The sequence below is a fragment of the Sinohyriopsis cumingii genome, chromosome 12, assembly GCF_028554795.1.
Source record: "Sinohyriopsis cumingii isolate HCF-2022 chromosome 12, ASM2855479v2, whole genome shotgun sequence".
NCBI classification, from domain to species: domain Eukaryota; kingdom Metazoa; phylum Mollusca; class Bivalvia; order Unionida; family Unionidae; genus Sinohyriopsis; species Sinohyriopsis cumingii.
The window spans coordinates 125,768,975-125,782,322 of NC_142972.1; the positions used below are offsets into that span (position 1 = coordinate 125,768,975).

A 13,348-nucleotide genomic window follows, 5' to 3' on the forward strand; every position below is an offset into this window, starting at 1 on the left:
ATTCATCCATATAATTTTTTGCCAGGTAAACCAGTAGACTACATTCATCCATATAATTTATTGCCAGGTAAACCAGTAGACTACATTCATCCATATAATTTATTGCCAGGTAAACCAGTAGACTGTACATTCATCCATATAATTTATTGCCATGTAAACCAGTAGACTGTACATTCATCCATTAAAAATTATTGCCAGGTAAACAAGTAGAATATACACTCATAAAGTGTTTGGAGCCCTTGGAAAGGTTTCAGTCAGTTTTATTTTTACAGTGGTCACACTAATATGAGGTTATCCACTGAAAAGTGGTTCTTAAAAAGGTTTGTCCACCCAATTTACTAGTTATGACTGCAGTCAAATAACCAAAAACCAATTGTTCTTTTTATCTTCCATTGGTAATTGCTGAATAAATAAATAGAAAATAAATAAACATTTGTTTTAAAGGCTTGAGTAATGAGTTACTCATAAAAACTTTGGTTCATTCACTGGCTTATTTGTCATAAATCTTTTGAAGTATACCTATTACCATAACCATAACAACTCTAGCAGCAAATTATCTAAGCTTTATTTGAAGGTTGATTCTGAGCCTTTTATTCTTTTCTGAAGTACAAGTGTGTCATTGTTTGAAGGTATTTACTTTCTGCAAACAGAGTGTAGTACAAGTGTATTATTACATTGCTTGAAATTTTCACAAATTTCTTCTGTAAAAATACGTTTCAATTAAATGATGATAAATATGTTTAAAGTAAATATAATTCTAAAATGAAATATCCATAAGTTTCATCAATGCCATCCTACTGTTGCATTGTGCATTACTCCTTTTTCTTTTTGATTTCTTGTCTTTCCTGTCATCAACTCTGTATTCAATATGCAAGATCTAGCCTATATAATTTGATATTTATAATGTCACTGATGTTACTTGACATATAAATCTTGGATATTGGAACAAATGTTACAACTTTTAAAAGATTCACATTTTAAAAAAAATGAAAGTTTGAATGTAAGCTGGAAAATTATATATAATTGTCCTTGTTCAGGGTTTTAAAAGATTCTAATTTTTTAATATCTGTAAATCCCAAGGATAAAAATGATTGGTCTTATTTTGAAAGTTACTGAAAATTATTACCAATTTAGAGGCTGACATAAATAGAAGTAATGTTCTTTTTTCTTCAGATGACTACAGCTGACAGAGAAACTTTGAAAGAATTACTTCCCTTGCTACAAGAACTAAGTACCAATCACCCTGATGCCAATGTACAGGAAATGGCAACAGACATAAGGATTGCCATAGCAACGCATGGTGCAGTGTGGTCAGAGGTCATGAAATCTGCAGCAGATCGCCTCCCATCCACCTCCCAAACTGTATGTACAAATCAGTTTTGAGGAATTTTTTATCAGAAAATCTTGCTGTGGATGAATGTTGCAATCAATGTGATTTTGTCATTTACTGAAATAATTTGCCTCTCAATAATGTATAGAGGTAGGAATATCCAAATCACACACACACATACTGAAATAATTTGCCTCTCAATAATGTATAGAGGTAGGAGTATCCAAATCACACACACACATACTGAAATAATTTGCCTCTCAATAATGTATAGAGGTAGGAGTATCCAAATCACACACACATACTGAATAATTTGCCTCTCAATAATGTATAGAGGTAGGAGTATCCAAATCACACATACACATACTGAAATAATTTGCCTCTCAATAATGTATAGAGGTAGGAGTATCCAAATCACACACACACATACTGAAATAATTTGCCTCTCACTAATATATAGAGGTAGGAGTATCCAAATCACACACACATACTGAATAATTTGCCTCTCAATAATGTATAGAGGTAGGAGTATCCAAATCACACACACACATACTGAAATAATTTGCCTCTCAATAATATATAGAGGTAGGAATATCCAAATCACACACACATACTGAAATAATTTGCCTCTCAGTAATGTATAGAGGTAGGAATATCCAAAATCACACACATAATGAAATAATTTGCCTCTCAATAATGTATAGAGGTAGGAATATCCAAATCGCACACACATAATGAAATAATTTGCCTCTCAATAATGTATAGAGGTAGGAATATCCAAATCGCACACACATAATGAAATAATTTGCCTCTCAATAATGTATAGAGGTAGGAATATCCAAATCACACACACATACTGAAATAATTTGCCTCTCAATAATGTATAGAGGTAGGAATATCCAGATCACACACACATACTGAATAATTTGCCTCTCAATAATGTATAGAGGTAGGAATATCCAAATCACACACACATACTGAAATAATTTGCCTCTCACTAATGTATAGAGGTAGGAGTATCCAAATCACACACACACATACTGAAATAATTTGCCTCTCAATAATGTATAGAGGTAGGAATATCCAAATCACACACACATACTGAAATAATTTGCCTCTCACTAATGTATAGAGGTAGGAATATCCAAATCACACACACATACTGAAATAATTTGCCTCTCACTAATGTATAGAGGTAGGAATATCCAAATCACACACACATACTGAAATAATTTGCCTCTCAATAATGTATAGAGGTAGGAATATCCAAATCACACACACATACTGAAATAATTTGCCTCTCAATAATGTATAGAGGTAGGAATATCCAAATCACACACACATACTGAAATAATTTGCCTCTCAATAATGTATAGAGGTAGGAATATCCAAATCACACGCACATACTGAAATAATTTGCCTCTCAATAATGTATAGAGGTAGGAGTATGTACTTTCAGCTACTTCATTCATTTGCTTGTTTATTCATTCATTACATCCTCATGATGCTGGACCCAATTTCACCTTCACTCAAGAATACTCAGTAGTACCAAAACTAAGTTACTGTAACCTAATCTTCATGCTTGAATGGCTTTTTATGTTCAGCCATTTTTGTATCTTACAATCCCTGCATCTTTAACCCATTTACATCTAGACTAGTCAACTTTATTTGATTGGTACACCAATAAAACGTTATTGTAATCTTACAGTGAAACTTTGTTTTGGCCATACACAAATGAAACTTTATTGTGACTTTACACTGTGAACCTTTGTTTTGGCCATATACCAATGAAACTTTATTGTGACCTTACTCTGTGAACCTTTGTTTTGGCCATACACCAATGAAACTTTATTGTGACCTTACACTGTGAACCTTTGTTTTGGCCATACACCAATGAAACTTTATTGTGACCATACACTGTGAAACTTTGTTTTGGCCATGCTAATCTCTTAATGCTGAGTGCCTAGCAAGTCAACTGTCAGTGCCATTATTATAAGTCTTTGGTATGATTCGGGCAGGGGTCGCAATTCGCTACCTCTTGCATCCGAGGTGGATGCTATAACCACTAGGCCACCAGAACAGTACAGCTAATAGAAGAAAAATGGTTTCTGCACAATGACATTAGTTCTATATCACTAACCTGGACCAAGCTTTGTGTAAGACCTGCTTTTGTGGTAATGAAGTCGAGAAATTTTGGGTTCAGAGTTTAATAGTCAAAGTCACTGTGACTGAAAAAAGGATAATGGTTTGTGCACAGAAAACTAAGTTGACCATGGACCTTTACGAAAGGTTTTAGATGACCTATACATTCGGCTAGAAAGAAACATATAGATTTTAGAATCCAGTGATCAAATGGTCTCTTTCAGTAAAAGAAGGAAAATGATTTATGCATCATAACTTTAGTACCTTGAGCAAAGTTTGCAGAGGGTTCGCACTGTTTTGTGTGGAAGAGACCATTTGATATGGAGGTTAAAAAGCCAGAGGTCATGTTTATGATGTGCTGTTCATGGTACTCTTGTTTCATAGTTCTTTGGATCTCACAGCAAATATCCTGGTAATTTTTGCCATCAGGGTGGAAGGATGACCTGTGACAAGCATTCCTATTGAAAAATAAATCTGTTGGTAATAATATTTCCTGAGGTACTTTGACTAATGTCTATATTTCTGGATGCCAAAAATAAATATTTAAGTGCAGAAGTTTCCCCAAGAAAATAATCTACTTCAGAACTGTCTGAAAACTCTTGGCATTAGTTTAATCTGTTGCTTTTGTTATATTTGGAGCCTGCTGATTTACAGTTAGGTAGATACAGACTTGTCAGAATCTTTCTAGTCTGCATCTGTTGCTTTTGACATTTTGGGCAACTAATGTTGTTTACAAACAAGAATATACTTTAAAACAGCAATTTTGTAAGTCCTTGTCAGAGAAGATTGAGTTTGGTCATTGGAACTACTGGGAATAATCAATCATTATTTATAATTGTAAGTTATTTCCATTTAATACAAGAGACTGTCAGTGACTTATGAAGACTTCATACAGAAAAATCATTTGCTTCCATAATTTAGATTTCCTCAGCAAAGAGTCACAACCAAGACCATAGTAAAATGCATTGCTGTTTTCATATAGACTTGACAATTAACAAGTAGCATTGTAAAAGATTGTTGATAAAGTATCAAGCATTGTCAACATGAGGTGTGATTATTATTGCAATGTGTCATTATTACAATTCAGTATTCATGCTGACATTAAAATGGGTGGGTTGGTATTCACACTCCTCAAACCAACTTCTATAGATTATATCACTGCCACATTTGAGCATTAGTACATGAGCACTTTGGCTGCTACATATTTGAACATTAGTACACAAGCACTGTGGCTGCTACATATATGAGCATTAGTACACAAGCACTTTGGCTGCTACATATTTGAGCATTAGTACATGAGCACATTGGCTGCTACATATTTGAGCATTAGTACACGAGCACATTGGCTGCTACATATTTGAGCATTAGTACATGAGCACTGACCATTAAGTACATGAGCACATTGGCTGCCACATATCTAAGCAATAGTACACAAGCACTTTGGCTGCTACATATTTGAGCATTAGTACATGAGCACATTGGCTGCTACATATTTGAGCATTAGTACACGAGCACATTGGCTGCTACATATTTGAGCATTAGTACACGAGCACATTGGCTGCTACATATTTGAGCATTAGTACATGAGCACTGACCATTAAGTACATGAGCACATTGGCTGCCACATATCTAAGCATTGGTACATGAGCACATTGGCTGAATCCTGCCTTATTACTCTCATCACTGATTGAAATCAAATCAGAAACAAGGATAAGAAACCAGACTTTGTGTGGTGACCCGATACATTTCATTGTCATATTATTTGTATACTGTGACATCTGCTGTGTGATACCTTGTAACTTCATCAGTGGTCTGCCCCATCTCTGCAAATAAAGAACATCTGACTTTTCCAACTACATATTGGGTAAAACTTTGCATTCTGCACTAAAGCAATTGTAGAGAAAAAAATCACAGAAGATACAATGTAAACTCATTGTGATGTAGATATCAAAGTATACTGTTTTCTCCAGTTGGGATTTTACCACCATATTTACAATAGTGTGGCAGGGGAGGTAACCCACTGTGTGGTGCATAGACGAAAATTAGTCATGTTTGAGTATTATGTTTGCTCTCTTTCTCTCTCTTTCTCTCTCTCTCTCTCTCTCTCTCTCTTATGGCTTGAATAGAATAATATATAGTACTAATGTCATTTGCCTGAAATAGGAAGAAATATTTTCATTTGACTGATTATAATGGAATTTACAGTTTTCCTAAATGTCAGTAAAGCTAAATATTATACAAACTGTGTGTATTTCTTTGCAGAATTTGTTGCAATATCTATTAAATACATGGACATTCAGTGTATGCTTTCTATAAGGTCATTTCATTTTAATTACTCCAGTAAGACTGACCATTGTAAAGAAACATTACACAGTTTATGTAGAATGGATTTTTCAACATTAAATTCAATGTTAATCAGCATTTAAATACCGGTTTTATCAATTAAGTCTTTCTTTTTAGCAAATTTAGATATGCTTTATTACAAATTTTATAGAAAAAAAACATTTTACAATTTTTTCTTGACAGTACAGATGTCAAGACTTTATATATTCTCTTTAACAGCAGTGGTTTGGATGTTGTAAATAAGAATTAAAGTCCTGACTTCTAGTATACACTGTCTATAGTAATAGATAGAAGTATAAACTATCTCTCTGTCCACAAACACACACACACACACACATACACTGTCACACATCAAGAAATATATACACTTATCAGCAAAAATAGGGTCTTACACATCCTTGAAAATATTACAGAAAAATACAGAACTCAGTTGCAGAAACAATGTTTGCCTTTTCCTCCAACATATGTTTTTTCTAATACAGCTTTGCAAAGTATTTTTCAAGGTTTTTTTTTGTAATATAAAACTACACTTTTTTAACTTGTAAATTTTGGGGATGGTGTTTAAGCACTGTGATCAAAATAATGTTGTTTTGTGTTTTTTCAGCACAATTTATCATGCCATTGTCCTAGATACTAAGGAAGAAATTAATAATGATTCATACCAGGTCAATGTTTTTTTTGTTATATAATTTTATTTCAAATAAGAAGAAATCCAGAGACATCCAGGATTATTTGCACTTTAAGCCATTGCTTTGTTTTAAATAAGAGTAGTTTAATTTATTTGGTTATAGACAGGCATTAGTGTTTGTTATGCTTGTTTTATGTTGACATTTACATTGCAGGTGAAAGAGAAAACAAAAACTGATGAGCAGCATAAATTAAAAACAACTAGAAAATCAGATAGACCCAAAATAGAGGTTTTGTCTGAGACTGATGAGAAGTTTTCTAAAACAAGTGCTGATACTTATGCCAAAAACTCAACATCAGAGTATCAGTCATGTTCAAAATTAGGCACTGTATCAAAGAAAGAACTAGAGAACCAATCCAGCTCTTTGCATCAGGAAGAGAAAACAAAAGAGACTGGTGTTAATGTGATTTCTACTGTCAGAAAGGATGATGGCAATGTAGCTTCAAAGAATCAGTCTAAATTGCAGAAGGCATTTGAGGAGCTGTGTGACCCATTGCTTCCTGTTAGAGGTCATGGATTAATCACCCTCACAAAACTTTTAGATGCTAGGGAGCCTGAGGCTTTGGAAAAAACTGAAGTGATACTGAAGATATTTTCTGAAAATCTGGATCATCCTGATTCATACTTATACCTGGCTGCTGTAAGTGGACTGGTTGCTTTGTCTGACCAAAACCCTGATGTAATTGTGCCACAACTGTGTTCAGAGTTTGCCAATTTTGGTGCTACACAGTCCGAAATAAAACGGTCATCAGAACTTAGAATGAAGTTGGGAGAATGCCTTGTGAAGACCTGTAGAAAGCTGGGTATGTTGGTTGTGCTTTTCACTGTTTCAGCGCTAGAATTTGGATGACTTCAAACAAACTGGTTTCTTTGTTTACAAATCAGTTAACATAATTATTATTATGATTATTATTATTTTGATTATTATTATTATTATTATCTAATTAAATTGATGATAATTTATATAGTGAATATTATCATCATTATACTTACATATGTAGAATACATTTCTCTTGTTCAGCATTTAAAAATCATGACATGATTGGATTACGAAATGGAAATATTTATCATCATCTGTGCTATCATCATTATAGCAGTGGTGACAATATGCCAGGACTGCTGCAGCTATACTGTTACCTCAATGGTTAAGTCTGATTTATATGATAATGTCTCATTTTCCATTTCAAGATCCTTTATATTTCCAGGAGGAACTCTGCCTAAGTATCGTGAGATGATGCTGAAAGCAATTCTGTCTGGGTGTAAGGATGTTGACCCATTCATCCGAGCAAGTAGTCTGTCTAACCTGGGTGAAGTCTGCAAACTTTTACACTTTTCTCTTGGAGGTGTTGTCCATGAAGTAAGTCTAGGAAAAGTTCAGACAGCATACTAGGAAAATATCCCAGATTTTCATTACAGCACAATGTTTTCATAAAATTAAATAACTGGGGCTAATTTACTCTCCTACAGAAAATATATCATTTATGGCATTCTGACACATCCGTATATCTGTCATGAAGCCATTATAGCATGAAAGCACAGATGCTATTAAAGTGATGGAATACTTTGTCAAGGTCATAAGTAAACATTCTTTTTTTTAGTTTCCAACTTTTTTCATGGTCATAAGTAAATGACCTATAAGATTTTCATGCTATTACAGTTTTTTGTTCAGTTTTTAAACATATTTTTACACTTTTGGACTTGGTTGTTGTCTGTTAATTTTTAACGTCATTGTCAAAACAAAAGCAGGCTAAACCCATGACCCAGAGTCCCAAATTTACCATCTTTAATGAACTGCAGTCACTTTGTTAACAGTTATTATTGATAATTTTTATGAAAAATATGACAGTGAGATGTGGTATTTATATTTGTATCCATATGTCTGTGATCGGAGTAGAATTTAGGCCATTACAACAATGTTTAAAGCATTTTTATAAGCCCTCCCTCCACATGGTGATACTTATTTGTATCCATGTGACCTGAGTAGAATTTAGACCATTACAGCAATGTTTAAAGCATTTTATAAGCCCTCCCTCCACATGATGGTACTTATTTGTATCCATGTGACCTGAGTAGAATTTAGACCATTACAGCAATGTTTAAAGCATCTTTATAAGCCCTCCCCCCACATGGTGGTACTTATTTGTATCCGTGTGTGTGTGACCTGAGTAGAATTTAGGCCATTACAGCAATGTTTAAAGCATTTTTATAAGCCCTCCCTCCAAATGATGGTACTTATTTGTATCCATGTGACCTGAGTAGAATTAAGACCATTACAACAATGTTTAAAGCATTTTTATAAGCCCTCCCTCCACATGATGGTACTTATTTGTATACATGTGACCTGAGTAGAATTTAGACCAAAACAGCAATGTTTAAAGCATCTTTGTAAGCCCTCCCCCCACATGGTGGTACTTATTTGTATCCATGTGACCTGAGTAGAATTTAGACCATTATAGCGATGTTTAAAGCATTTTTATAAGCCCTCCCTCCACATGGTGGTACTTATTTGTATCCATGTGACCTGAGTAGAATTTAGGCCATTACAGCAATGTTTAAAGCATTTTTATAAGCCCTCCCTCCACATGGTGGTACTTATTTGTATCCATGTGACCTGAGTATTATTTAGGCCATTGCAGCAATGTTTAAAGCATTTTTATAAGCCCTCCCTCCACATGGTGGTACTTATTTGTATCCATGTGATCTGAGTAGAATTTAGGCCATTACAGCAATGTTTAAAGCATTTTTATGAGCCCTCCCTTCACATGGTGGTACTTATTTGCATCCATGTGACCTGAGTAGAATTTAGGCCATTACAGCAATGTTTAAAGCATTTTTATAAGCCCTCCCTCCACATGGTGGTACTTATTTGTATCCATGTGACCTGAGTAGAATTTAGGCCATTACAGCAATGTTTAAAGCATTTTTATAAGCCCTCCCTCCACATGGTGGTACTTTGTATCCATGTGACCTGAGTAGAATTTAGGCCATTACAGCAATGTTTAAAGCATTTTTATAAGCCCTCCCTCCACATGGTGTAGCATATTTTATTATGCTGTTGTACATCAGGACCATTGTTGCCAATTTCATTTTTAAACAATAACATAAATCATTCTCTGCAATATACTATTACCCAATCTTTCCGGATGGCTTGCATTTGTGATAATTAAAAAGCGTACTGATTTTGGTGTCAAAAGGTGACATATTAAGGTCACTGTGGCTAAACAAGCAAAAAAAAAACATTTTGTTCAGTAATATTTTTTCTACACCACAGAGCAGGACCATACTTTGTGGATGACTTACATTTCGGTTAAGGAAGAATCTTATTGATTAGTATCAAAGGTCAAGGTCTGTACGACTGAATGAAGCAAAATGCTTTTTGCTCAGTAACATTAGTTTTACATCACATACCTGGATCAAATAACGTAGATGGCTTTCACTTGGTGGGAGAAGAAGCCATATACATTTTGTGGGTGAAAAAATTTAGGCCAATGTGACTGAAAAAGAAAAACAGCTTCTGCAAAAACATTTAAGTTCTTGACCATATACCTTCACCAGAGCTTATGGAAATACACTGGGTATAAAGGAAGCCTGTTGATTTGGGGTGAACATGCTCAAGGTCAAGGTCACTGTGGCCAAAAAAAAGAAAAATATATTTTGCATTGTAACTTTAGTTTTGGGCTTGGCACATTGACCAAAGTTTTGGGAGGCTTGCATATAAAGTGTGGAAGTAGCTTATGGATTTGGAGTCAGACAGTTAAAGGTCAAAGTCATTGCTTTGGGTAATAAGGAATCGTATAGCATCCATGGTCCATCGGTTAGATGTTATGGTCATGGCAAATCCAATGAGAAAATAATGCTCTCCGCACTGTAAGTTTACATCAAGACTACATACCTTGGCGAAAAGTCCAGGTCATTCATACCTGTTTTATGACTCTATGGTCTTAAATTAAGTAACAAAAAGAAGCAAAACCTTTTAATTATGTAAAACTTAATAAATAATGTATTTCTTAAAGTTATAAATTGAAACTTAAAAAGAAATTTACTGTATTATGAAATAAATCCCAGATAATTCTGGATGTTTTATCATAAGTCCAATAGGGTGTTCCCACAAACATTCCAGGCCTTGAATGTGTTGATGTACCAATAGCTTTTAACATGCTGAAGTGCAAACATTCTTGATGTATTATAATGGCATTGTCCAGAACTCCTTTGAATTAATTCATAATTATCCCAAAACAGTATTTAGTCCAAAGAGTCATATGGGTGCTTTGTAATGCTAATAAATAATTTAAATAAATGATTCATTTCAAACTAAATCTAACACAACATTAAATACATCTGCATCTGGTCATAAAACAGAAGATATTATCGGCTGGATTGTTGTCCATTTTATCACATTCGTCCATCTGTTAGCAAAAGTTTGTTATTGCTACCTTTCTTAAACTGCTTAGAGGATTGCCATGACACTTTACACATAGATTCCTACCAAGGTCTGGTTAGTACTAAATGGATAAGGTGCTTCTCAGTCATTTAGTATGGTTGCAGCAGTAGCCATCTTGAAAATCTTCTTGTTGCAACTCCACATAAATGGATGGTCATATCAACGTGGGGGTTGCACTGAAAGACTTCTAATGATGTCTACTTGATCCTAAATGAAAATGGTTCTGCTTGAGCATCTAAATGCGGCCATCTTGAAAATCTTGTTATTGTTACGCTTCATTAATGAATGATCATTATCAAAATGAGTAAGGGTTTACTAATAGACTTCATATGATGTATAGTTGGTCCTAAATGAAAAGGTTGCTGATATGACATCCATTATAGTTGTCATGACAACCATCTTGAAAATGTTATTATTGCTGTTCCTTCTGATTAGAAAGTCATATTGACATGGGATTTTCACCCAGAAGCTTCTTAGGGTGTCTAGTTGGGATAAATGAAACATATTGATCTGGCCAACACAGCAGCTGTCTTGAAAATCTTGTTTTCACTGCATATCCTGAACGGAAAGTCATATCAGCATGGGATCTTCATGAGAAGACTTCTTATGATATCTAATTGGTCTGAAATGAAAACAGTGCCACCTAGCCATCAATATTACCACCACAGCAGCCATTTTAAAACTATTATCACTATTCCACTTGAAAGGATTGTCATGTCAATGTAGAGTTTCACTAAAATATTTCTTATGTCTAGTTGGTCATGTCATGTCAGTGTAGTTTCACTAAAATATTTCTTATGTCTAGTTGGTCATGTCATGTCAACATAGAGTTCCACTAAAATATTTCCTTTGTCTTTTTGGTCATGTCATGTCAATGCAGAGTTTCACTAAAATATTTCTTATGTCTATTTGGTCATGTCATGTCAGTGTAGAGTTTCACTAAAATATTTCTTATGTCTATTTGGTCATGTCATGTCAGTGTAGAGTTTCACTAAAATATTTCTTATGTCTATTTGGTCATGTCATGTCAGTGTAGAGTTCCACTAAAATATTTCTTATGTCTAGTTGGTCATGTCATGTCATTGTAGAGTTTCACTAAAATATTTATGTCTAGTTGGTCATGTGATGTCAACATAGAGTTCCGCTAAAATATTTCCTATGTCTTTTTGGTCATGTCATGTCAATGTAGAGTTTCACTAAAATATTTCTTATGTCTAGTTGGTCATGTCATGTCAGTGTAGTTTCACTAAAATATTTCTTATGTCTAGTTGGTCATGTCATGTCAACATAGAGTTCCACTAAAATATTTCCTTTGTCTTTTTGGTCATGTCATGTCAATGCAGAGTTTCACTAAAATATATCTTATGTCTAGTTGGTCATGTCATGTCAATGTAGAGTTTCACTAAAATATTTCTTATGTCTATTTGGTCATGTCATGTCAGTGTAGAGTTCCACTAAAATATTTCTTATGTCTAGTTGGTCATGTCATGTCAATGTAGAGTTTCACTAAAATATTTCTTATGTCTAGTTGGTCATGTCATGTCAACATAGAGTTCCACTAAAATATTTCCTGTGTCTTTTTGGTCATGTCATGTCAATGTAGAGTTTCACTAAAATATTTCTTATGTCTAGTTGGTCATGTCATGTCAACATAGAGTTCCACTAAAATATTTCCTATGTCTTTTTGGTCATGTCATGTCAATGTAGAGTTTCACTAAAATATTTCTTATGTCTAGTTGGTCATGTCATGTAAACATAGAGTTCCACTAAAATATTTCCTATGTCTTTTTGGTCATGTCATGTCAATGTAGAGTTTCACTAAAATATTTCTTATGTCTAGTTGGTCATGAATGAAAATGGTACTGATCTGACATATAATATGGACATCATGGCAGCCATCTTGAAAACCTTGTTATTGCTGCTCATTGTGAATGGAAAGATATATCAGCACTGGATTTTCACCAGAAGACGTCTTTTAGTGTCTAGTTAGTCTGAAATAAATATTTTGACAATCTGATGTTCAGTATGGTCACCACACCTACCATCCTGAAAATGTTATTGCCACTAAAAAAGGTGCAAAAATGCATTTGAAAAAACTTTATATTGGGTCATAGGTGACTTAATCACTTGAAACATTACTTCATGATTATAAACCTAATTGAAACAGTAAAAAAAGAAATATGAAGGAAAAGGTATAAGAGCTATAGTGATCTGTTCCCTTATTTAAATTACACTTGAAATTACACGTATCTCTTAGTAATTGGTAACTATTAAAATTAAAGTATTTTTCATTTGTAATACTGAAGTTTGTTTCATTCTTTTTGTCCATTGTTTGCTCATTTTGATTTAATTTGGAATGCTGGCATGGTGTCTGAAGTGTTGCAACTGTAGTTACTTTAGTTCA

General features: G+C 34.0%; 1 protein-coding gene across 3 annotated transcripts in view; it reads left to right on the top strand.

Moving 5' to 3' along the window:
- The window catches only part of LOC149787408 (transport and Golgi organization protein 6 homolog), an 84,485-nt gene that overhangs the window by 60,500 nt on the left and 10,637 nt on the right, over positions 1 to 13,348 (top strand). For all 3 annotated transcript variants that reach the window (XM_089978011.1, XM_089978010.1, XM_089978012.1), the window contains 3 exons: positions 1,174 to 1,362; positions 6,658 to 7,306; positions 7,709 to 7,860. In XM_089978011.1, the coding sequence (XP_089834137.1) occupies positions 1,174 to 1,362; positions 6,658 to 7,306; positions 7,709 to 7,860 (990 nt within the window). The remainder of the gene's footprint in view (positions 1 to 1,173; positions 1,363 to 6,657; positions 7,307 to 7,708; positions 7,861 to 13,348) is intronic.